Source organism: Psammomys obesus, unplaced genomic scaffold, assembly GCF_907164565.1.
Source record: "Psammomys obesus unplaced genomic scaffold, mPsaObe1.curated_primary_1811, whole genome shotgun sequence".
NCBI lineage: Eukaryota > Metazoa > Chordata > Mammalia > Rodentia > Muridae > Psammomys > Psammomys obesus.
The window spans coordinates 13241916-13266759 of NW_026589732.1; the positions used below are offsets into that span (position 1 = coordinate 13241916).

A 24844-nucleotide genomic window follows, 5' to 3' on the forward strand; every position below is an offset into this window, starting at 1 on the left:
GACATTTCTTATGAAGTCTCTGAAAATAATATTTATTTATCAATTGTGCACCACAACGCACGCATGGAGGTCAGAGGACAACGTGCATTCCTAACATGAGGGTCCCAGGCATACACTCCGGCAGCCAGGCTGTCTGCTGAGCCATCTTGCTGGCCTGACAGAGATGTTCCCAGGACTTCAAAGCAGCTTTTTATTTCATGGGCACTGGGTACATGTGGGTTAGGCAAATAGCCCACACCATTCATGGGTAGATATAAATATAGCTTACCCCTAAGTTAGCAGCGGGCTTTTCCTAAGCAGCCCATCACTTTGTTTTTGATGAGGCTGTTGTCTGTTTTACCACATTAGTATCTTTTAGTATTATTTCCTGTTTTTTTTTTTTTTTGTTTGTTTGTTTGTTCTTTTGACAGGTCCTCATTCTAGCCTCTGGTTGTCTTAGAACTCACAATGTAGCCCAGGCTAGCCTCAAATTGTGGCAATTTTACTGCCTCAGCCTGAGCTCTAGGATGCCTGGCTAGCATCCCACCTTTTTTTTTTTTTTTTAAAGGCAGGGTTTCTCTAAGCTGGCTTGAACTAACATCTGCCTGCCTCTGCCTTCAGAGTGCTGAGATTAAAGACTAGCACCACCACACCTGGCTTAGTATCCTTAATTCTTAAAGGTAATTCTAAAGGTGAAAAATTCCTTTATCACAGCACCTAGGAAGCATAAGTAGGTGGATCCTTGAGTTCAGGGCCAGCCAGGTTTACATATCAAGTTCCAGACCAGCCAAGACCAGTCAAAACAAAACAAAAACAACCCTCTCAAACAAAACAAAACTTAAGTGGAAAATTCACTAAAAAATTTCAAACTGATACAAAATCCTACAACAGGTTCCATTTCAATACACATTTAAAGCGGGTGAGACAGGTCTATCTTTTCATCATTGCCTAAGGTGAGACCTTAAAAATCCTTCCTACATCTTTGGAATGTTTAAGAAAATTTTATATTAATAGTTTGTACTACATGTGTACTTTTTAATGGATGCTTAGTGGTTTCTGTTGTTGGTTTCAGTGTTTCTACTGAAACACTGACCAAAATCAACCTGGGAATAAACAAGAGAGGAAAAGTTATGGTTTAATAGTGCTGTGTTTGTGTGTTTAGTTGACCAAGGGTCAACTGTCAGATGGTGATGACTATTGTCAGTTGTCAGCTTGATTACACCTGGAACTAACAAAACTCCAGGCTTGCTGGGTACACCTATGCGGGATTTCTCTTGACTGTATCGTTCCAGGTGGAAAAAGCCACCTTCTAGTGGAAGCCTATACAAAGAACATGAAAGAAGGAAGCTTTTGCTTCTTTCCTGCTTAGCCTTGCTCTCACTGGCAAGTTCATTCTTTTAATGGCATTACAGCCTACTTTGTAATTTCAGCATTTGCTTAAGACCAGAGGAAGCACGAGATTCTTGGACTATCCATCATTGGACCATAACCTGTGACTAATAGATCCCGTTTTACACATGTATGTATGTATACATATGTACACACACACATACTTCCCACCATTCTATCTGTTCTGAGGACCTAACACACTGACATAAACTAGTGTAGTCACCTGGGAAGAGAGAACACCAGTTGAGGAATTGGTACCATTAGATTATGGACAAGCACAATTGTGGGCAGTGCTACCCCTAGGCAGGTTGTCCTGAGCTAGATAAGAAAGCAGGCTGAGTAAGCCGTGGAGGAGAGCAAGCCAGTAAGCAGTTCCCCCATGGCATCTGCTTCAGTTTCTGCCCTTTGATCTGAGAGTTATAGGGTGAAATAAATAATTTCCTCTCTAAAGTAGTTTTGGTGCTTTATCAGAGCAATAAAAACTTAACCAGGACAGACGGGTAGATGCTGTAAGAGGTTAAAATGTCCACCTGAGGCTGGGAGGCGCCTCCTGGGTGAGGCCCTGGATTCTGCTCCCACGAATGAAGTGCATTCAGAACTGTTTGCTGGGCATAGCTGTAGGGGGCAGTCCCTGAACACAGGTATCCCTCCTCACTCAGATTTCAGAGCTGGTAAGGACACTTTGATGAGCAAGGTCTTCAGAACAGGTTCTTGCTCTAACCTGTGTCGGCCTGAAGCTCATGAAGAACTGGACTCAAATATATGTCCCTTCTCCTTCTGTGCCAGGACATAGGCATGGGTCACCACCATACCTGGCCTGGTCAGACAGAACTGTGAGTTGCTGCACAGCAACATCGTGAAAGCTCATCATCAAGCCTCCCACCTCAAAAATAAACAAGGCAGTGCTGGAGTTGGGGGTGGTGGGTACAGATCCATGCCCATCCTCTGATACAGATGAGCTCGCAAAGCCCTGAGAGCGTGAGGGTGAAGAAGGGTGGGGATCAGTGCCTCACATCTTCCTCTGTTCAGAGGTGGACAGTGTCAGTTTCACCAGCTAAGGGCAGTAGGGAAGAGTGGTGATCTCAGTCCTTGAGAAGCCAAGGCAGAGCCATCACTGTACATCCCAGGCCAGGCTCCTCCACACAGTGAGCACCAAGCCAACTGGGGCCATGAACACATATTCTCAACCAAACAGAACTGAACAAACAACAAACAAAAACCAAGAGCAAATAAGGGGAGAAGCCACGCACACCCACCGGTCCACTCTCTCTCCTGGCCATCCCATTTAGTAAGAGCGCGAGGAATGCAGTCACCAACTTCACCAAGCCCAAGGAAAGGCACTGCTCCCTGTAAAACACCAAGAACGGCAGAGGCGGCCTAGGTGCAGAGTCCGGAGCTGCGGCGGCAAGTCATGGTGTCTTTGACTGAGTATTGGTGGAAAGGCGTGCCACGGGAACTGTAACCAAAGGTGGAATATGCTTCCAGAAAAGCCTCAAGGAAAAGTATTGCAGGCAACAGCAGTGGCTGTGGGATCAGAAATGAAAGGAAAGGGCAGAGACAAAGTTCTCTCAGAGTATGCAGGCACCCAAGTAGCTCCTGATGACAAGGATTGTTTCTTATTCAGAGATGGTGACATTCTTGGAAAGCATGTGGACTGAAATCACTGTTGAAATGGTATTGCATGAAGCTGCCCACTCTGCCAATGTTCTGAACTATTTCCTCATTTCCTCCCTTTTATAATAAACTGATCATGACTAAAGTAATGACAAAACAAAACAAACAAAGAAGAGCACACAGTGTGCCAGAAAGCCCGCATAGTTTCCTAAGATGGCCAGAATGCTTGGTCAAATGATCCGAGCTAATAAGCATGCTGCTAGGGAGCTGCTAATTCTGAAGACCCAAGTAGCAGAGTCAGGGTTTGGGAAGTTCATGGGCTTGCCTCCCCCTCCTCATGGGGTCTTTGCTCCATCACCAATGTGCTTGTGTCCACTGCACAGCGAGGCTCCTCAGGCAACGGTGCTGGCTAAGTGTACTGTGCAGCTCCTAGCTCTGACACCAACGTGGCCAATCAGCTGATGTTCCAGCGGTCCACAATGCACCTCATGTCAGGGTGCCAAAGCAAACTCACCGGAGTAGACTCAAATGCATTCTCTCCAGATTATAAAAGGCTCGAGCTGTTTAATGGGAATAACCCAGGACAAGGAGAAAGGGCGTTGATAGGCAGGACTGGGCAGCTCGAACCTCTCCACAGCCATGCCCTGAAGGATGCCGACTGGACCCCCTTCCAAGGCACACACCACAGACTTGCAGCTTCCCATCAGGCTGACCCACTGTTCCTTTAAATTTAATGTTTTCTTCTTCTCTGTAGTGGAGTCTCCAGCCGTGGCCCTCCTGTAGCACAGGTGCAGATCTCAGGGTTTGTGGATCTCAGAGTTTTTCCAGTTGTTCTGAATGTCATTTCAAGGAGCGGCTGTCCAGGAGTGAAGCCAAGATCCTCTGGTCAATCTTCACACCAGTCATGGTGTGGGTCTCTGTGTTGCCACCTGTTCTTGTGGTACTTGAACACACGGACCGTAGGTGCTGCGCAGTCCGTCCACCATGGTGAGTGCAGCATCACTGAAGCCCTCAGCAATCCTGGAGGCCACCTTCTCTGCCACCTGGTTTGGGCTGGCATCCTTCACATGCTCACTAGCTTGATCATAGCCAGTGCTGACAGAGCTGTTCTCTTTGCCCCATGAGTCAGTCAGGGTGCGTGCCACCTCCAGCTTGGGCACCAAGGTCAGTGTGCCATGGAAGAGCGGGATGCAGCCCACGGAGAGTGTGGATGCTTGTGCCCTGTGCGGCTCCTTGTGTGGCCACCAGAAGCCCGTTGACAGTGCAGCTCGGGTACTTGGAGCTGTGTAGCACCATCTTAAGTAGGCCTGGCGGTCAGCTTCACGTCCGGCATGCTGAGCCTAGCTGGCTGCGTTGCAAGGATGTCCCACCGTACAAAACACAACCCTGTTGCACCATGGGGCAGGATTCCGCTTCCAAAAGCAGCCTTCCGCCGATACTTGGACTTTAATATCAGTGTTTTCTATTTATTAGTATTTTGTTTGCTTTGAGACAAGGTCTTGTTGTAGCCAAGGTTAGCCTTGAACTCATTATGTAGTAGGGGGTGGTCTTGGAACTCCTGATCCTTGTACTTCTGTCTCTTGAATGCTGGAGTATAGGTTTTTGCCACCATGCTTGTCTCTGTTTACCACTTTATGAAAATTTTACACACTTTCACTTTTGGCAAAAGATACTGGATTTATATTTAAGAAACATTAAGAAAATAAAGGCTATCAAAGCAAAAAAAAAAAAAAGCTGGTTCAAAGAAAATAAAACTATAACACAAATATAGCACAATTCTGGTAACAGTCATTAAGGTACAAATTCATGTTACTGCTACTGCTAGCTAGCATGTATATAGCATTAATGGGTATGATGGCACATGTGTTCCCTGCTAGCATACGGGAGGGCTGAGACAGGAGGAATACCACCAGTTTGGTATGTAGAGTAAAATCCATTCCTTCAATACAAAACAAAACCACAAAAATAGCAGTAACAACAAAAAAAGATGATCACATACCAAGCACTCTCCAGAGAGGCTTCCTGTAGCTGCTAGCTCCATTCCCTCACAGCCCCATGAAATGGGTGATACTTTGCACGACTCCTCAATCACACAGGTAGGAAGTGGCAACAGGAAGTGACCCTGTCTGGCTTTCGGGTCTGCCTTCTTACCCACTATGGCACACAACCATACAGATGCAGGCACTTTAGGAAAACAGAGGGCCAAGCAACTCCATCTCTTATGAAAGAAGTGGGAAACAGTAAGATCTGGAGAGGACAGGAACTCCACAAGGAGAGCAACAGAACCAAAATATCTGAGCACAGGGGTCTTTCCTGAGACTGATACTCCAACCAAGGACCATGCATGGAGATAACCTAAGACCCCTGCACAGACATAGCCCATGGCAGTTCAGTATCCAAGTGGGTTCCATTGTAATAGGAACAGGGACTGTATCTGACATGAACTGATTGGCCTGCTCTTTAATTACCTCCCTCTGAGGTGAAACCAGCCTTACCAGGCCACAGAAGAAAAATGCAGCCACTCCTGATGAGACCTAATTGACTAGGATCAGAAGGAAGGAAAAGAAGTCCTCCCCTATCAGTGGACTTGGGGAGGGGCATGCAAGCAGAGGGTGGAGGAAGGGAGGGATTGGGACGGGAGGAGGGAGGGAACCACAGGGGCTTACAAAGTGAGTAAAGTGTAATTAATAAAGAATAAAAAAATTTAAATTAAAAAAAAAAACAGACAAGAATGAGGCTTTCAGACAAAGAGCTGAGCTGAGCTGTAGAGCATGATAATTTCAGCTGAGCTGCAGACAGTGACAGAGTAGGCAACATGGAAAACCGGGAGGTAAGAGCCCAGATGCCAGGATTAGCAACTGCCCTCAAAGTATGTTTTGAGGAATGGCACCCAGGAAGAGGTTTCTACCACCCCTTGGGGACTTCACACTTTTATTCTGATTTATGGAATAAGAAGAGACCATAGCCAATCTCTGAATGACAAGAACCTCGAAGTCAAGGCTACGGCAGTTCAGAAGTGGGGTAGCTGAAAGAGCTAAATCCAAATGATGATGACAGTGTTTGGGGCCACTGGAAGCATGAAGTCCTCTGAGCTCTTTATGTGTGCTGTTTGGCCTTTCCCAGACCCCCAGTGTGGTGGGCACTGTTCCTGTCTCCACTGCACACTCAGGAAAGCAAGTAACTTACTTAGGAGGGACTATGTTTTCAGCCCAGTCCGGCCTAGAGCTGCACAAAGATGCCAAGAGTCAAGGGCACGCACATCAGAGGGAAGGGACATCTGCCTCTGTAGACTACCCTCTTATTGTGTGAGGTGAGACACTGATCCCAGCTGGGCAGAACCACAGGCCACATGGCCACAAAGGGGTTCTGGGGCAGCTGTGTACGCGTGTGTGTATGTGTGTGCGTGTGCGGGAACATAGGGGAAGTGCTACCTTCAAGCTTGTCTTTTTAAAAATTATTTTTGGATTTACCTTATGTGTTTGAATGTCTGGCCTGCATATATGTCTGTACCACGTATGTAATGGTATCCATGGAGTTCGGGAGAGGGTGTCAGATCCCCTAGAACTGGAGTTACACATGGCTCTGAGCTGCCCCATGAGTGGTGCTGCCACATGAGTGCTGGGAACTGGACCCAGGTTCTCTTAACAACGGATCCACCCTTCCAGCCCTTCCGGCTTGCTTTAATAGATCCACGTAAGGAAGCAGGTAGGAGGCGGTGCCCATCTGGAGACTCATCAGTCACCAGGAGACCTTCCCAGCCCTGAGACTCGTGTTCCACACAGCACAGTGCACACACATTTGAACTGGAAACCGAGCCACTTACCCGCCCTCGCTCTGTGAGCGTCGTCAGCATGACGATGAGAGACAACTTCTGATCCCAGACCACTTGCCAAAACTGTGCACAGGTGTGTGGCAGCGGTCCCTGAGCGGCGATGTACTTGTTCACAAGGTGAGCCGTGGGAACCTCCATCTATTGTGAGACCAGTAAGGCATTACAGATTGTCAGCCGACACAGGTGAGCAGGAGTCTCCATTTCATACTTCCCTAAAAGCTCGATGAGTCATACCAGAGAAAGATCTGTCCACTCACATTAAGAAAAAAAAGTGCAGCCAAAAGCCACTTCCAACGTGACAATAATGTGAATGGGTTATATATAAGGAGGGAGTCTCTTTCTTTTACTTGTAGGCAGAGGGACACTAAGAACACGTGGGCAAAACCCAGAAAGTTACAAATATGCCACCAGAACATAGAAACATCAAAATGGCAATCGCCCAGTACATCTGCAGGTGGATGATAGAATTAGTTGTTTGGACCTGTCTCCCAAAGTTTTGTGGCAAAGGGCGGGGGGGGGGGGGAGCCTGGATAGCTCAAAGTTTTGTGGCTTTTCAATTTATTCAGTGAATTCGACTTTTTACCTCTGTAAAGTGAGACCATTCATTTTCTCACACAGACACTCTACTAGAATTATGGAGGGAATGGGATCACACTTTGTCATGGAAAAAGCCCCCCATGCCTGTCCCCACCCTCATTACTCTAGAATCAATGTGTTCTTCCTTTTTATTTTATCGCCCAGCTTCCCAGCTTACGTTCACATAACTCGCATTAATATAATCTTCATTTCCTTGCAATAATACCCGAGTAGTGTCATCTGTGGGAGAGAGAGAAATTTACCATTATTCTGAATGTTATTTTTATCATCCCAAGTAAACAAGGGTTCAGTTCCCAGCCCGGTCTGCAGCTCCCGCCTCATTAGCATAAACACTATTCCCCAACTGTTCTGAGTCTGAGATGGCTGCAATAAAGACGGTGGTGTTTACAGACACACTGGAAACCATTCCAGAATCCCAGACAATCTGTTTTAAAAGGGAAACATTATCTCATGTCGGGGGAAGGAGGCATGGGGCTGGATACTCACACGGCAACACATCTTTGTATCGGTTTTTATCCAAATTCGGAGGCAGCTTTGCAAATGTGAAGGTTAAGCCCGGCTTCTTTCTGTAGAGTTGCTATTAGACAAATAAAGAAATTAAGAAAAACAAAAACAAAAAAAACAAAAAAATCAAAAACCTCCATAAACCCCATTGCTATAAAAAAAAAAAAAAATCTAAAAGCATATCCTAACAGCAAAGGTATTTTTTCCAGAATCCCCAGCCTTACATTTGATCCTATGTGATCCTATGCTACACAGGAAAAGAAAAACTCAGTAAGAAAATACCTTGGTAGGACAAACCAAGTAATTCTTTTGTTGTTGTTGTTTGTTTGAGACAGGGTTTCTCTGTGTAACAGAGCCCTGGCCATTCTGGACTCACTTTGTAAACCAGGATGGCCTCAAACTCACAGAGAACTGCCTGCTTCTGCCTCCCAAATGCTGGGTTTAAAGGCGTGTGCCACCCTGCCCAGCTCACTAAATTCTTACATATGTTCTAACTTGAGGATCTGTAGGAGAAAGAAGTCAGTCAGGGTTGAGTCACAGATAATAGATTCAGGTAACTAAAACCTTATTTTTATGACAATTCCTGACATGTGTGGGGGATAGAGGGAAATTCTGACTCACCTAAAAACTACATTTTCCACCAGTTCAATGGAATGAAACATATTCATTGCTTAAGAGCAAGAATACTTCATTCACCATTTTGGGGATACATCTCCGCAGCAAAACACGGATCCTGATATAGTACCTTCATTTAAAGAGACAGTTCGCTACACATACAATTAGCAGTGGAAATTTAAACAAAGCCTTCTATGCACAGAATGCGCACATTGCTATAGTAGTTGACGTGATTTTCACCGAAGCTGTGACGGCCAGAGGTTAATTGCTTGGCCCAAGATCATACATAAGAGGACAGGCGCAGGTCTGAAGGGGCTGGCCACACTTCTCTTTTCATTTCTGTACAGCTGTGTCCACAGTTTTTACAGTTGTCACCAAGCCCTTCACACAGTGCTTCTCATCAACTCTCTAGGAATTTAAACCTTTTTCCCCTTTTCAATGTTGGAAGGGTTTTTTTTTTTTTTTTTTCTTACTGCAAATTTGGAAAATTTAGACTGTTATTAAGTAAAAAAAATAAAATGAAAACATAAAACACTACTTATCATTTTACAGCACTGAGGTAATCTTTTCATATATTTTCCCAAGTTTATTATTTTCTCATATGCAAATATGCCTAAGTATATGTGCAAACAGATACAATACAAACATACGCTGCCTTCTTACAAATTTTTTATGTATTTGAATGTTTTGCCTGCATGTCTGTTTGTGCACCATGTGTCTACTGTCCATAGAAACTAGAAGGGGGTCTAGGATCCCCGGAACTGGAGTTACACGCAGCCTTCACGCGGGTGCTGGTATCAAACTGGATCTTCTGGAAGAACAGCAAGTGTTGTTAGTCACCGAGCCCCAACAGTACCTTCTTAACATCAAAACGTGAGATTGTTGGGGTTGTTCTAACGATGGCCTTCAAGATCTGGTTACACCTATCCTTGTTTTGTGAGCCTACCTAAGACACACCAGATCGGTTGATTAACAGTCTATACCTGGGCAGGGCAGAACAGGATAGGCGTGGCTAGGGTTCTTGGGCTTTTGGGTTCAAGAGAGAATCACAGGAATGAGATGGACTGGAAGAAGGATATCACGATGGATTAGTGAGGAGAAAAAACCGTGTGGACAAGGAGGAAGGACTGAGGATGGTGGATGGAGAAAACACCTAAATGAATAAACACAAGCAAGTATTTATAAGATTATGGGTAGAAGATACCTATAATGATTAAGGTGGATGGCATTGAATGGGGGCTGAGCGGTGAATGGTGAGGTAGAAGTATCTACTCCGCCTAAGGTAAGGCAATTATAAAATCTAATGGGTGTTTGTGTCTTTTTATTGGTGATAGTGGGTTAGATAATACCACCGTGATAATCTTAGGGCTGATAATAAACAGTATTAATCGCAACAGCCATTTTTTATTTACAACATGAGATCAAAGTACATAGTGTTATTTCTCATGTTATAGTCAAGAGAAATAAAGTATCTTAAAGTAATGGGTATTTGTGATAGTTAATCTTGACTGTCAACTGGATCAAGAGACACTTAGACTGGGTAAATGTACCTCTGAATGTATGATGTACTTTGCAGAGATGATTAACTTGGGGATAGAGCAATACTGGGTGTGGGCGGCACTATTCCCATAGGGCCAGGAGTGAATGGAAGGCAAGAAGGAGGCTGTCTACTACAGGCCCCCCTTTCTGCTTCCTGGCTGCTGTGAGGTGAGCAGCTCTGCTTCATACGCCCTGCACCATGATGCTCTGCCTCACCACAGGTCCAGAAACCACATAGCCAGGCAACCGTGGGCCATGACTTTCAAAACCATGAGCCCAAACCAATCCTTCCTCCCTTTCAACTGTTTCTCTTGGGCATTTGACATAGCAACAAAGAGCTAACACAATGTTCCTCAGGAAAAAAAAAAATTCAGTATCAATTTTCTTTAACTATGTGTTCTACAAATCTCTAAGAAGACAAGTCCTGCGATGCATCATAAACCTCTTTAATTCTGACCAGCCAAACATTTCTCAAGCTAATTTAAAGTGAAAGATCTCAGCATCTCAAAGCCAGTTCTCTGGAAAACAACACTGCAATTTTGAAGCCTGTTTCATCCTCATTATTAAACAGTATCTGTTTTGCATACTGTAAGATATTCTCCACACCGATGATTTTCAATGGCTCAGTAATTTAATTATTATAATTTATCTTAATTTTCAGCCTACTTTGCCATTAGCCCATTCTCTATTTTTTTCCTCTGATAAACATCTGAGAACAGATTTACATCAGCTATGTGCTAGGACTCTGATATGTATAACCAAGTGTCCTGCAGGAATGGAGACTGGTCAGCTCACCAAGATGTAGCCAACATCCTCATTTACGATTTCTTTGCATTTTAAATGGGGAGGCTGAATATCCACCCCCAGCCATCTTTTCGTTTTATAAACTGGCATCTGCTAGGTCTGATTCTTTCATTAGACATACTTCATAGAACATATCAGAAGACAGTTAACATGGAGACTCGGGGTCATAGTAATGGTACTGTATCAGTATTTTATACATCTACTGGATGTTTTGAATTCAAACTCTCCAAGGACTCAACTACTGACCCAAGACATACGACCTATAACCTGGTCAGCTTTGGCAGCTAACAATCTGACTGTAGTTGCTGAACTAACTCTAAAAACCGGTGGGCTTTTATAGAGTGTGAGTACATTCTAGAAATGAACTCATGGTTTATTGGAGGTTCTGACCAAATTCTAGCAGAAAGATGGCACAGAAGCCAGTCACCTAAATGGCAGTTTGCCGCTAAAAGATCAACTGGAAATAAAATCCAATTAAATGAATATGAACCAGCACATCTAACCTCTAGTCTATAGGTAAAAAGACACACATACACAAACACACACACACATACATTTTTTCCCTGAGACAAGGTTTCTTTGTCTACCTTGGCTGTCTTGGAACTCACTTTGTAGACCAGGCTGGCCTCGAAACTCCACCTGCATCTGATTCCTGAGTGCTGGGATTAAAGGCATGTGTCACCACTGTCCACAGTAGATAGATTTTCAAACAACAGAAATGTAAATGAAATCAACACAAATTCAAGCAGACGAGCACAGACCTAGAAAAAGCTGATATCATAAGATTTTACATGTATTTCAGTGATAATGACCTGATGATAGAATTATAAGGTACAAAGTAACTTTTTTTTCCTCAGTTACCTGAATGTAGCTGTGGTTTACGTGAGAATGACCCCCAAAGGCCCATATATTTGAATACATGGAACTGTTTGGCAAGAATTAAGAGGTGTAGCCTGCATGGAGGAGGTGTGTCACTTGGGATAGGCTTTAAGGTTTCCAAAGATATTCCCAGTGCCTTTCTGTCTTGAGGCCATGTCTCAAGATACGAGCTCTCAGCTACTGTTCCAGAGCCATGTCTGCTGTCATGCCCCTGCCATGATGGTCATAAACCCTAGCCCTCTGAAACTGGGAACCCAAAATAAAGAAGACCTGGGATCCCTGCTGCTATCCAGCTCTGCTCTCTCTCCTGTTCTCTCTCTCTTTCCCTCCTACGCTCCTATGATGAATCTCTACTATTATGAATCTCTCTACACACACAAAGAAAAGAAGTATAACAGAAAACCTATTTATATAATTAAAAATTACAAAATGTTCAGAGGAGGAGAGTGAACAAATGAAAATGAAGCCTGGTTTGGCCTTTGTGGGTCCGACAGCACTCTCAAGTCTGCTTGTACTATGCAAAGCCTGACTTCGTCTAGGGTGGAAGCAGTTCAGAGGGAACGGGATTTCAACGCTGAGTTTCAGCAGCGACAGGAGCTAGCTTCAAGCACCCGCTTTCCCAGTCTTCTCAGGACCCTAGGGTGGGTGTGAAGACCCTGCTTGTGAGACAGGTCAGAGATGCAGGGGAATGAGGTAGGTCTCCATGGTGGTGGCCACCACTAGAGATGAGGCTTTTAAAAGGAGAATGGACTAGAAAAATAGACTGCTCTGATTATTCCAAGGCATATCCCCTGAATTCTGTCCTAGGACCAGGAGACCTAAAAGGCAGGGTCACTAGGGAAAGGGAATAAAACTTCTTACTGTTAGAACAAACTACAGTGCACCATCTTCAATCACCCTACCAGAGTGTGGTCCAAGGTAAGAGCAAGGGGATGTGGCTGAAAGATGCTGTCAGAGACCAGAGAGAAGTAAGGGATGATCACATCTCTAGCTATATCCCTTGAGCCGAATAGCTGGCCTTCTCTGGCACAGTGCAGGCAGTCCTGGACAAAGATGGGGCTTTGCAGTGTAAATGCTCTGCTTTGTAGCAGCTTTCTGGCATTAGGGGTGTGCCGATCACCTTGAATGTCTCACTCTTCTCACTCAGCCAAAGTGGTATGATCTGGTCACTTCCCCTCTGATGAGGCCTTATATCATGCAACAGGCTATAACCAGAAGCCATGGCCAGGCCTGGCATAGCAAATGAAAGCCACTGCCAGCAGGAGCAATCTTAGAACCTCAGAATGAGACAGGATGGATGACAAGGTACAGGGAAAGGGAAGGAAGTGGGACCAGATGAGGAGATCCTGGCAAAGTGTAACTAGTGTCTGTCAAATGGTGACTTTAAAGATTCCTGCTGCCTGCTCCCCACAGCAACCAACTGTCCCCTCTGTGAGCAGGGATCATGTTTCATTGACCACATGAAGCTGATGGTCAGCACTGTGGCTGTCCCACAGTAGGTGCTCAATAAAAACACTATAGTGTTGGGAGCTGCAACTTTACCAAAAGGTAGAAGCTAACACCAAGCTTGGGGTCCTGGGCTATAATCCTTGTTGCTTGGAAGGCTAAGGCAGGAAGATCACCACAAGTTCAAGGCCTGGGTTACATAGTAAGATCAACAACAGACCAGAAAACTTAATGGGAGCCTTTCCCAAGGAACAAATAAGTAGGGGCTGGCATGATGGCTTAGTGGTTAAGAGTAGTTGTTCTGGCAGGGGACCTGGGTTCAATTCCTAGTTCACAATCATTTGTAACTCTAGTTCCAGAGGATCTGACCCCTGGCCCCTCTTCTGACCTCTTCAGGTACTAGACATGTATACGGTGTACATATATCATACACACAAAGCACTCAATAACATAAAATAAAACTAAAAGGAAGAATGAATAGATAGGCGAATGAATGAATGAATGAATGAATGAATGGGTTGGAGATGTAGCAGAATGGTGCCAAGACATGCTTCTCCTGGTACTACCACAGAATCTGGTGACCTGTGTTCAAGTACCCTAACACATACAAAGAAGAAGATTGCACAAAATTGTCCCCTAGCCTCCATATATTTTTATGGGTGTATGTGGTAATGTAGGTGTATGTGCGTGCACACATAGGCAATAATGTATTTTTAAAAGAAAAAATATTTAGTAGTTTTATGTTTGTTTGTTTTCTTTTTTGAGGTACGGTCTTATTCTGCAGCCCAAGGTTGGCTTTGAACTCATGGCTATCCTCCTGCCTCGGCTTCCTGAGACTTGAGATTATAGGCTTGAGTCATGTAATGTAGGCTGGCCTCCAGCCTCCTGATTACAGGTGTGTGCCACTACACCTGACAAAAACTAATTTTTTAAAATGCCCTCTTTCTAGGGATCAGGTCTAGTCTTGAAGGCAACTGTCTCTGCTAATTACGACATGTACTGATCTCAATCTCCCTTCCAAATAGAAGTTCTGTAACCATCCCAGGAGCCAGTGAGTCACTTGTTTTAACTCTGATGGGCAGTTCCTTGAGTGATGATGACGATGTCAATAAAACAAAAAACAAAACAAAACAACAACAATAACAAAAACAGGGACTAGACAGGGACAACTTCTCGACTTGTGGTTTTGGTAAACGGTCTTTTGTGGATAGTGCTCTCCCTCTACCCACCCACTCATCCATTCATTTATCCACCTACTCATCCATCCATCCACCTCTCCCACACACCCAAATATTTATCCCTCCATCTGTCAATCCATCAACCCACTCACCCATCCACCCACCAACCCATTGACCTGTCCATTCATCCAGGGAAGAGGTTTTTCTCTTGCAGCACTCATTTTATATTAACTGAACTCCACGGGTCTCCAAGGAGGCAGTAACTAACAGTAGGCAAGAAAGAAGCAGGGTGGGAGAGAGCTGAGTCACACCCGTGAGTGTGACACTGATTGGATTTTTATATGTGTGATGTGAGTCAAGGTCTTGCTGTTCTGCCCAGGGTGGTCTCAACACTCCTGGGTTTAAGTGATGATCCCCTGGCCTCAGCACCCCGAGTAGCCTGGGATAGGGGTCTGATACCCGCCCAGGTAAACTTTAGTTTTCAGGGTTTTATTTGTTTTTAGATTAATTTTATTTTTAGCTGTGTGAGTAATGATTTGCACCCAGGAGTGTAGGTGCATGGAGAGGCTAGAAGAGGAGGAAGAGTCAGATCTCTTGGAAGTAGAGTTACAGAAAGTTCTGAGCCACCTAACACGGGTGCTGGAACTGCACTTGGGTCTTCCGGAAAAGCAGCCGGTGCTCTTAACAGCGGAGCCATCTCTCTAGCCCCAGATTTCCATTTTCCACAGGGAAAACTCTAGGTCATTCCTGACAAGGTGTGGGCACTGGATGAGTTCCTTAACATCTCTGAGCCTCCGTTCCTCCCTTTCTAAAAGAATGATCTGGTTGTGGGCGCGGCTCTGTGGCAGAGTGTGTGCTGAGTGTTGAAGAGGTCTTAGATTCAGTCTTTGGCACCGAAAGAATCTAAAGACTGATTTTAACAATTCCTGTTGCATCCATTTCCCAGAAAATGTGACACTTAAGGCAGGTAACATGTGAGGCACTCAGAAGATTTTGAAGTGCTTTACAAATGCTAATTATTATTGTTATTCGGTTACACTGGGGACCAAATGCCTTTGTTTACTGAGGACACAGACAAGGATGAGGAAATTCCCTCAATGAAAAGATAAAATGTTTAGAATAAGCCTTACAGGAGAGAGGATGGGGAGATCTGTCCACAGCCCACACCCACATCCCACGGTGCCTGCTGGGAATCAGGGTCGTTTTCTGCATCTGTCCACAGAACTCAGCAACCATTAGGGGAGCCCACTTGTCAAGGTCCCGGAGGATGGGAGGACCCGAACAGCCAAGACTCTGGAATTGACAGCTTAGGGCACCAAGCTCAGTGCCTGGCGATGATACCTTATGCGGGCTAAACATGCTCTTGAAGCATCTCTTAGTTTATGGATAATAACAGCTGTTAATTTTTATAGTGTTCTTATCACAGGCCAGATAATGCATTAAGCATTTATCTCATCCACTCCTTACAATCAATTCAGGAGACAGCCAATTTACACTTGGGGAGACAAGAGCCAGAGAGGTTAAGAGATGGGGGTAAGGGGCAGAGCCAGAATTTTAAAGTCTGTCTGGCTCCACGTGGCTAGAGTGTGTCCTAGATAATGTTGACATGTATGCCTCCAATAACAACTTCATAGGCACAAACATCTCAGTTTCTTAATCCTGTGTAGAACAAGCTCAAGGTGTTGGTTTCTTGCCCGGGCTACCATCAGGCTTTGTGATTTCTACTGTGAACCTTGGAGCACACCCTCAATCTGAGCTTCTCCTCTGTCCTGCGTGTTTTGGGATGAAACCACACATAACAAGAGTGTTGTGAGAATTATAGGAGCTGATGCCCTTGACACAGCAAGGGCTCACTAAGGCTGCCTTTTCCTGGGGTTTCCTGTTTGGTATGGCTTCCCTTGGGTCTCTCTGCTCGTGCAGTGTTAAAGCAATCATCCCACCCTGACATGGTGGTTTCGCATGATGCTCTTGGGAGCCTAGGGCTCCTTGAGGGGCAGTGAGGGACACTAGGAGAGCCCTGAGATCACAGACGACCCTGTGCAGAGCAAGACTTCACTTATCTAGTCAGTATCTTAGAACTCAGTAAGATATTACTGAACAGAGAAGCTTCCTAGGCACCCTCTAACTACAATCTCAGATGAGGGCTGGGAGAGGCAGTAGTGGTACAGTGGGCCTGATACTATTTCTACCTTTCTCTCTGGGATCAATTGATGCCTCGAAGGCTGGAGAGGAAGCTCATTGGATAGAGGTGCTTGGTGTGAAAGTTTGGCAACTTGAGTTCAATCTCCCAAACCCACACATAAGAAATGACTTCACAAGGCTGAAGTCATTTGATGCTGACCTCATCAAGCATGTTGTGGCACAAGCCTACTTGCACGTCATGCACTAATAATAATAAATCAATGCCCCCAACACACAAAAGTCCTTAGGTTATCTTGTTAGTAGCTGTGGGCTATGTCCACAGCTCCCCAGGTAATTTCCATACAAGTGGCTACAGGCTCACCCTTTAAGAAATACCATTAGAAGACTTTTAGAAGCCAATGAAATCACTGCACGGAGAACTTAGGGAAGGCCCATTATGTAAAAAGCACACCAAAATTGAGCCAAGAGCACAGTTCAAGTGTTCCCAAGGAGAGCCCACAGTGCCTCCTTGTGGATTCTCAGCTCAACTGGAGTTACCAGCTGCCAGGGAACACTATTATAAAATTTTAACCTCTCTTGTTTGGGTACAACCCCCTAAATATACAGCCCCTTAAATATACCAACATTAAGGCAGCAAGCTCTTTGCAGCTAGAAGCCTCCCTCCCGCTCCCAAAGTACCTCACACACACTGGCTGAATCAACAAATAATTCACTGATACATCTCCTATTTCACAGCATACCCAACACCAAAAGGAGAAAACTTGTGCAGCCTGAGCCTGGATTTGAAGCCTTATTTCAATTATTCTGAAGTGTTCATGAGGCCGTTTCTTATCCAAATCTCATTGCCACAAGATGCAAACTTTTATGTTATCTGTCCAGACAATCAGTTAAATTAAAAAAACGAGACTCTTTTATAGGTGGAGATGGAAGGGGAAAAGTCAACCACCTTTTTCTCTCATTGGGTTCTTTCTGCTGTTGATCAACTCATCCTGCTCTAGCATAATTACATTCTAGGCCCTAGGCTACCATAGGCAAGCCTTTTGCTTAAGGGTTTCTGGTTTGCATTCCTTCTCGTCTGCCAGCTATACTACATTTTCTTCCTGAGTCACTCTGTAGTCAAATACGATTGACACATTGCCCACCTTTCCTTGTCTTTTTCCTTTCCAGGGTTTTTCTAATAAATGATGTTACTGATCTATTTCTGAATCCCACTGGAGCTCTTATTCTTATGAGCTTATTCAACATGTATGACATTGTTGAAACTGTGATCTAGTTTCTTTTACTAGATTCTTTTTTGTTCTTTCTTTACTCTCCCTGCCTCAAGCCCATTTCGGAGACAGGGTCTTATTATGTGGTTCAGGCTAGGATCGAACTTGTGACCCTTCTGCCTAGACTCCAGCATACTGAGGCGCCATACATGTATCTGTTTTTTTGCATGAACAACTGCTTTCTTCTACCTTCAAACACACATGGAAGATGAACACATTCTATTTTCATTTGGTGAGTGGGGGATAAAAGTGATATAATAGCAGGGGGTCTTCTGCTTTAGGGGGTAGGGAGAAAGGCCTCTTGGGATGCTGCTGCAGATAGGAGGTATTACCCCATGTACCACACATCATCCTTCCTGAGCAAACAGGACAGACTCCGAAGACCAGGACAAACCGGACAGACTCCTCTGTGACATGATGCCAACTCTCTTAAGTTCTCAAGTGTAGCTAGGGGTAGGGTGCTGACACACCACCGTCTTACGAATGACCATTTTCTTTCCTATGAAGTTCTGAGCTCCAGTCCACTGACCATTGCTGGAAGAGTGGGAGAGCTGGACACCAGGAAGAGGTCCTGGTCCTTCACCTGATGCTTCATCACTCTGAGCCCGAGAGGTGGCTCCATCAGTGTGAAAAAAACATGAGGAGGATAAGCCTTGCTGCTATGGTCCTCCTCACTGACAGACTCTGCTGTCTGAGGCCAGCAAGCCAGAGCCACCTTGGCCAAGGAGACAGGGCCATGTTCCAGCCTTGCCGCCTGCTGCTCAGCTGTACCAGAAGAAGATCGTGAGTGACAGTAACTGTGTGGAGACTCGGGTCCTGGGACCCCCTTACCTCAAACTGGATCAGCACTGTACCGCTTTCCAGACCTTTCTTTAGTAGCTCCATGGATTCCTCCAGACTGTTCCCACCGTCAGGACATGCAGGAAACATGGCTTCTGGGAAAAGCTGACTCAGCTCATCTTCTGATCTGATCTCTGCCAGTGAGCGAACAGCTGAAACAGAAAGAACAGATAGGGCATTGGGATGGTCACTCTGCTTATCGGCCCAGGATAGCACATGCAGTGGTCCACTTGGCTCACTAAATGGTCAAGTGCATGGGTATCACTTGTACCCAACGGCACGTCTAGGTGAGTGACCCTGGTTAGGCTATGAGCCAAAGGTAAGGCATGGGAATGAACGCTGTTAAAGAGTCAATGGGCTGGGAATACAGTTTAGTGGTACAGAGACTTTCTAACATGTGAGGCTTTAAGTTCAGCTCCCAGGGCCTCAAAAGAAAGACATACAGACACTGTTTGCTCTCTGGTTCCCATCCGGCATGTCTAATATGGGCAGTCTCCTAGGTACATCGGGAGGACCCAGGCTTCCCAGTGATACCACGGTTTCCTACCATTTAGTTTCTTTTTACAGAAATTTTACCTGCCTATTCTTTCTTTCTATCTATCTATCTATCTATCTATCTATCTATCTATCTGTCTGTCTGTCTGTCTGTCTGTCTGTCTGTCTACCTACCTACCTACCTACCTACCTACCTACCTACCTACCTACCTACCTACCTACCTATCCAGGGTTTCTCTGTGTAGCTTCTGCTGTCCCAGAACTCATTCTGTAGACCAGGCTGGCCTTGAACTCAGATTCACCTGCCTCTTCCTCCTAAGTACTGGAATTTAAAGCGTGCGCCACCACTGCCCATCTCTTTTCACAAAAACTTTAATTTATGTTTCTATTTATCCTTCTGTGTGCATTTGTACATATGTGTGAGCACATGTGTGGACGTCAGGGACAACAGAGTAGATTTTCTCCCACCTATAGGAGTCCTGGGGACTGAATTTAGATCATCAGTCTTGGCAGTGGGTACCTTTCCCCCCGTGGAGCTGTATCTCATTGTCCCATTGTGCTGTTGCTTCCCCTCAGGAGCTTCTTTTTCAATTTGAGATCAACCTTGCCAAAGGATTAGCCCTGGTGCTAATATCTCTGCACACCAGCCCCACCTCTTCAAGTTCAATTTCTCCCTTCATGCCAAACTCTCTGTGGGTGTGTGTGAGGGGGTGTGTGTCTGTATATATGTGCGTCTAAAGATATCAGGTGTCTTCCTCCATCATTCACCACCTATTTGACACTTTAGGATCATTTCTGATTTCTCCATGTAACACAGAAAGGGAAATTATTCCCTCACTGAATTATCTTTTTTTCTATATATATTTTATTTTATTTTTACAGTTTGTTCACTTCATATCCAGATTATAGTCCCCTCCCTCATCTTCTCCTGGTCCTACCCTCCCTCCTCCCACTTCCCCCACTATCCTCCTCCCCTACTATCTGACCCTAACGTATAAATTCTCATCAGGACTGCCTCGATCCTCTTCCTCTGTGGGCTGAGTTTTCAATGGCTCCCTACTTTCAAGACAAGAGGAAGGGAGAAAGTAACTAAAACTTTGAACTTTCCCGTATACTGGAAGTGAATCCTCAGAATTCTGAGTCAGCTATAGAGTCTCCCATTCTGAAAGTTTGTCCAAAAGTCACCCAGCCTGTCTAGTAGGTCATGGGAATGCAGTCCATAGCGCCAGCTAACGTTAAAGGCCACATTCACCGGCCACAGCAAATCAGCTGTTCTTGTGCTATGTGGTTTCTGTCAAATTTGCAACCCTCTGTGTTAAATTAGTTGACTTCTTTTTCTTTAAATCAATTCCTATTTCACCCATGTTTACGCTACAAGTAAGATTATCATCATAGTTGCTTGAAAACAGGTGGTCTCTAACAGTCCACGCTAGGTTTTCCTTCCCTTCAGCAGGTTCCAACCCCTTGTGGCCAAGAGAGGTGGCCTTTCCTGTGGGCCTGGATACCCAGGGTGTCACAGATGATGGACATGGCAATGAGGCAACTGCTTTCCCCACCCTGTGGCTTTGTTTCCTGATTTTTCGACATTTGTCTGTGCTCTGGTGATTCACAAGGGCTAAAGGGATGCCACCGTAAAGCGGTCAGCACAACACACACTTCTCTGGTGTGTCTGTCCTGTTGCTGCTGAACTCCCACGGAGCATCTGAGCTCTAGCAGGCTGCTGGAATTTGTAGGGTGGGGTGTCAGGGCAGGGATGCATGGGAGCCAAATATCTACTTGGGGGGTATTCAGCTCAGTCTATTAAAACAGTAACGGTAATGGGAACTGCATCTACTATTATTCATATATTTACAGTATAGCCCCTCCTGAGTAAGAGACTGGGCTACCTATGCCTACATTATATCTGACAAACAGTGGTTAAGTTGGAGCTTCCTCTTAGTGTAGGAGGTGGGGTCAGGTCCCTGCCCCCTGATCCGAACTGCCTCCCTGACAAGGCCAAACACACAAAATAAGACAGGACCTAACTAGTTGCCTTCAGCGCCAGGCAAACTAACAGTAGAATCTGAGCTTGTTGGGCTGGGGCTGGAAGAATTAAGGGGGCTCTAGGCCTTTGTAAAAGGGTACTGGGGCTGCCTCTCCCCAAAGGCCTAGCCAGGACCAGTCAGAGCCCTACAGACAGACCTTCATTTTTTTTTTTTTCTTAATTTTTATTTTTTTGTTTGTTTCTGGCAGTGACAAGCCTGGCACCCTAGTTGTTAAAAAAAAAAAGAAAGAAGTTCTTCATTTTCAAACACTGACTACTACTGTAGGAAATACAGCAAGCATCCCAGGATGGAATTTCAAGCTTATAACTGGAGCATCCAGGAAGCTGATGCAGAAGAACTGCTGCAAAGTTGGAGTAGAGCCTGGGCTACCGTGTGGGAACTGTCTCAGGAAACCAAAGGACAAAGCAACTGGGTAGACAAGATGCTGCTCCTCTCTGGTGGTGTCCCTGTGGCTCCGCCCCAGCAGCTTGGTACCTTTTCTCCTGATCACCAGGGCCAGTTCTCTCGAGTGGGACTCCCGACTTGCTTTGATGAACATCACCACCTGGTCATGAGTGTGCTCTGAGATGTCCCGACCATTGATCAACACGATCTGATCCCCTTCGTTCAGCTTAGGCATGCAGGTATCCGCCTGGTGGAGGGAAGCGACTTTCCGTTACCATGGCACTGGCCTCAAGGGGAAGGAGCAGGCTGCCTCTCTCTGATCCCAGACACCTGAGACTGCGATCAAATTTACCTTCTCTCCCTTGGGTATCACTGTCATCATTTGTATAGCTGCTGCTAGGTGGACACTGTAGCTGGGAGGAGGATTTTAAAGTGGCTCAGAACATAACTATGAGACACCTCAGGACAGGTAAGTTAAGTTTACTGAAAGTCATTTCTCCATAGGAGCCAGCCTTGCTGATTAAAATGACTCTCTTGATGCCTCCAACCCTCTGTTTGTTGGATATACTGTTTGAAAATGCTGAGCCAGAGTACGAATGAGCATTTATCTGTTTTATAAGGGAGAAATATGTTGTTGTCAGACCAACACCAGGGGCAGAGACCACTGTACAGAAAGGCGATAAATAAAATGTTGTGAGAAAGCAAGCCTCCTCACTCCCTAGAAACCACAAACAAAAAGCAACTGGTAAACAGCAATTAAAAAAAATACTCTATGTGTGCGAGGGTGTGTGTTCACATGCACACAGACATAAAGAGTTGTCTTCCTTGATTATGTTCCACTCCCATTTACCATGGCAGGGTCCCTCACTAATCCTGGTGCTGGCTGATTCACCATCTTGCACTGGGGAGGGGACTGTCTGCCTTCCACACAATAGGATTACAGGTGGCCATCACACCCGGTCCTGACTTTTATGTGGCTACTGGGGATCCAAACTCTAGTCTTGATGCTTGATCGGCGTAAGTGGTGTCCACTGAGCCACCTTCCCAGGCCCCAGCGGCAGGCTTTGTGAGAAGGACTGAGGGGTGAACCCTCTGCCCAGGTGGTCCCCTCTGAGAAGGCACAGTGCCCTGTGCATGTTGCAGTGTTTTACTGTAAGCAAACCATCACAAAGAAAACAGGTTAGATGGCCGGCACGCTCATCTGTCCCTTCCACACAGGCTTGGCAATGCATCATGTTACACTTTAAACAGGTGCACAGCAAGAAAAAACAAAACAAAACAAAAACAAAAACAGAAAAGCTGGGTGATGCTGGCACATGTCTTTAATTCCAGCACTCGGGAGTCAGAGGCAGGTGGATCTCTAAGTTTGAGGCCAGCCTGGTCTAGAGAGAGAGAATTCCAGGACAGCCAGGGCTACACAGAGAAGCCCTGTGTGGAACACTCCCCCAAACCCCAAAAAAGAAAGAAAGAGAAGAAAGATGCAAAAGAGTGTTACTGGAAGCATGCAGAAAGCAAACTGTCTCAGTTTCCTTCACTTGAGTAGAACTTCACAAAGCTAAATGTGCACACAGATCATCCAAGGATCTTGTCACAAACAGATCCAGGGTAAGTAGGACTACAGGCCTGGCCCTGCACATATCACAAGGCTCAAGGTGACACGGTGCTGCAGTGTCAGGGCCAATTCTGCACAGCACGGTGCAGTGAACTGGGGTTCCGCTCTTTGTCTCCATCTGTCTGACCACATACATGCTACTCCTGATCACCCCAAGCGAGCGGCTGATCATCTAACCATTCAAACCATCAAATAAAACCAAATCCTCAAAACGACCAGGGATGGGGCGTAGAAACAAAAACTTGCTTGAGGTAGGGGAAAGCAAACCCAGGAGCTAACACGAAAAATGGTTACTCACAGGTGACTCCGGGTTTATCCTTGAGACCACAAGAGGCATCTTTTGATCCACTCCTCCCTGCAAATGTTTTTTAAAGTAAAAAAAAAAAAGAAAAAAAAAACACATTTGAGAAGTTTTGCTAGCAAAGATATGTAGATACAATTCATGTGAGTCTTATAGTTCAGGAAGGTTCTACAGAAAAACCAATCACGGGATAGGGACCCACTATGGAATTAGAGAGCACACTACTGAGTCCTCTTTACCTGGAAGTTAGCCGGAACTCTGCTCAGAAGCATATCCTGATATCCCCATCACCTGAACTGAAGACACCCTTGAGGACCCAACAACATTTCCTGGAAAAGGACTGTGCTTGTTTCTTCAAAAAAGGAGGAGGCACGAGGCCTTAGGAAGGGCCATGTGCGTTCTGAGTGTTCCCATGTGAGCAGAGCCCTCGAGGGCTGCCGGGAAGAATGGGGTGTGTAGGATATGCTAGAGGCTGGTAGCCAACAGGGGCAGTTTGCCCGCTGCACTCTAGAACAGGAGTGTGGTGGGGAGTAGGGGAGTGAGGAGGTGGGAGCGAGAGCGAGTGAGATGGAAGTTAGATGCTTCCTCAATAGCTTTTTAAGCTGTGTGGGAAAGGGTCCCCTGGGACAGGCACGTAACTCCACCACTGAATCCCTGCAGCTGTAATGGGTGCAGCAGCACCTGTTTCAGTAATGCTATGTACACACACAGATGGGTACTGGCCCATAGTGGCAGTCTGTAGCTGCTGCCTAGAGGGACCCACAAGACACACCGGCCCAGCAACTTGAAGAGCTAGTTGCCTTCGCTTGTCAGTTTAGCAGGGCTGTAGGGTTCTCTAAATAATCCCTCCTGGTTGGGCTGCGGGCTACATTTCATCACCAGCCGCACACTCAGATTCATGAGCCTCGGGGTTCATTCGTGTTTGACAACTGTTGCATGCTTTACTTATTTCTGCATTCCTTTTGAGATAAGGTCTCCAGAGCTCTGGCTGGCCATGAACTGGATATGCAGTCTAGACTGGTTTCAAACACATAATCCTCTTCTGAAGTGTTGGAGTCACAGGCATTTGTCCCTGTGCTAAGAGCTCACTAAGATGATAGCAATCTAGTAGAGTGTTGCAAAGGTCAGGCACACAGCAAGCACTTAATATCAGGCAGTTGTACAACAGACAAGGCCCCGTTCTTGGTCCTGAATAGTTTTGAATGAGTGTGTGCACATGTGTGTATGGGGTATGTGTGCACACACACGTGTATGGCTGTAGGCCAGGGGCCAACCTTGGGGTATCATTCCTCAGGGTCTTTCACTAGCCCAGAACTTGCCGATTATGCCAGACAGGCCAGTAGGCCCCAGGGGTCCATCTGCTTCTGCTCCCTAGTATTGG

General features: G+C 45.6%; 1 protein-coding gene and 1 pseudogene across 1 annotated transcript in view; both read right to left on the minus strand.

Annotated features, from left to right (window-relative positions):
- Ptpn3 (protein tyrosine phosphatase non-receptor type 3) overlaps positions 1–24844 on the minus strand; it is a 55009-nt gene that overhangs the window by 14263 nt on the left and 15902 nt on the right. The window contains exons 7-12 of the mRNA XM_055605231.1: positions 23461–23517; positions 21641–21797; positions 18618–18778; positions 7898–7988; positions 7569–7630; positions 6806–6952 (exon numbers count right to left, since the gene is read on the minus strand). Of these exons, the coding sequence (XP_055461206.1) occupies positions 6806–6952; positions 7569–7630; positions 7898–7988; positions 18618–18778; positions 21641–21797; positions 23461–23517 (675 nt within the window). The remainder of the gene's footprint in view (positions 1–6805; positions 6953–7568; positions 7631–7897; positions 7989–18617; positions 18779–21640; positions 21798–23460; positions 23518–24844) is intronic.
- LOC129675215 (ER membrane protein complex subunit 8-like) lies at positions 3311–4485 on the minus strand (annotated as a pseudogene).